This window comes from Phytophthora infestans, genomic scaffold (genome assembly GCF_000142945.1).
Source record: "Phytophthora infestans T30-4 supercont1.4526 genomic scaffold, whole genome shotgun sequence".
In the NCBI taxonomy this organism is placed as follows: Eukaryota; Oomycota; class Peronosporomycetes; order Peronosporales; family Peronosporaceae; genus Phytophthora; species Phytophthora infestans.
In genome coordinates this window covers 1-1075 of record NW_003304154.1, presented here as the reverse complement: position 1 = coordinate 1075, position 1075 = coordinate 1, and the positions used below count along the sequence as shown (strand labels likewise).

Below are 1075 nucleotides of genomic sequence, written 5' to 3'. Positions count from 1 at the left end.
CTCCGTGTGTGCAGCGATAAATTATGTGTGTCCACTGAAAGTCAGTCGGGATCTGTGGATCGTGTGATCTGATTAGCAATAGCACGTCTCTGTTAAATACTGCATTTTAGGAGAACAAACACGACGCCGTACCTGTTGTAGAGAGCCGTCGTTTCCAAACTCCGTACCCGAAACTTTAGATTGTTCTTCCGCTTGTATTCTTTGAGGACACTCTCAAACTTTTCCCATGATTCTATGGACTCCGATGGGAAAGGGGGAATGACGTTTGTAATTTTGTCCTCCAAGACCAGCGAGTGCAGCCCTTCAATCTGCTTGCTTGAGCGTTTTCTTGGCATATATTCCGGCCGTTTTGATTTACCATCATCGCCACAGGCACTATCACCCGACTGGTACTAGATTTCCTCAACATTCCGCTTCTTTCTGATAGATAAAACGTCTTTCTTGTGCTCTACAAGAATAACCACAGATATCCAATAAGCAGAGTATAATCGAAGCACCACAAACTTAACGCAACCTTACGGTAAATGCATAAACGATTCGCACCGGACGTCGTGCTGATCGCTTCCGTCTCTTCCTTGACAGAGTTCTGTATCATCTTGACTTCCTCCTCAGCTTTGACTGCTTCCACACCCTTATCAACCGTGACAGCGTGTTCTTTCAGGTGGTGCTCTACACACAACACACAATTTGTTAAAGCTTAATAAATGTTTCAACTGAAATGATAGGCCAAAGTCGCACCCGTGCGTGCGGCAGAGTGCGCATCCGAGCAATCAGATAAACTCCCTTGTCTTCTTCGTCAGGAAGATGGTCGCCATCGTTGGTATCATCCTTCGTGATACCGAGAGTAACCAGCATGTAACTCAGGTCGACGTTTTGATCCCGCCGCCGCCGCCCTTAAATGCATGCGTACAAACTGTAAGATAATTCTACAAGTGCTCCTGCTACGGCAGTTTTCCTACCATGCGCAGCTGGGGTCTCCATTTGAAACGTGTATCGTCTTCTCTGGCCTCTTGTTCTCTTCCCACCCTTCTTCGTATTCGGCTGACGCGTCGTTAGGTCGGTGACACAATCGTGT

General features: G+C 47.0%; 1 protein-coding gene across 1 annotated transcript; it reads right to left on the bottom strand.

Annotated features, from left to right (window-relative positions):
• Nucleotides 1-392: 392 nt before the first annotated feature.
• On the bottom strand, nt 393-981 carry PITG_22628 (uncharacterized protein; the record flags this gene model as incomplete). The annotated part of the gene is made up of 3 exons (XM_002909654.1): nt 393-448; nt 544-669; nt 960-981. 3 exons carry the CDS (start codon nt 979-981, stop codon nt 393-395), a joined length of 204 nt encoding a protein of 67 aa, XP_002909700.1.
• Between the last annotated feature and the right edge of the window lie 94 nt (nt 982-1075).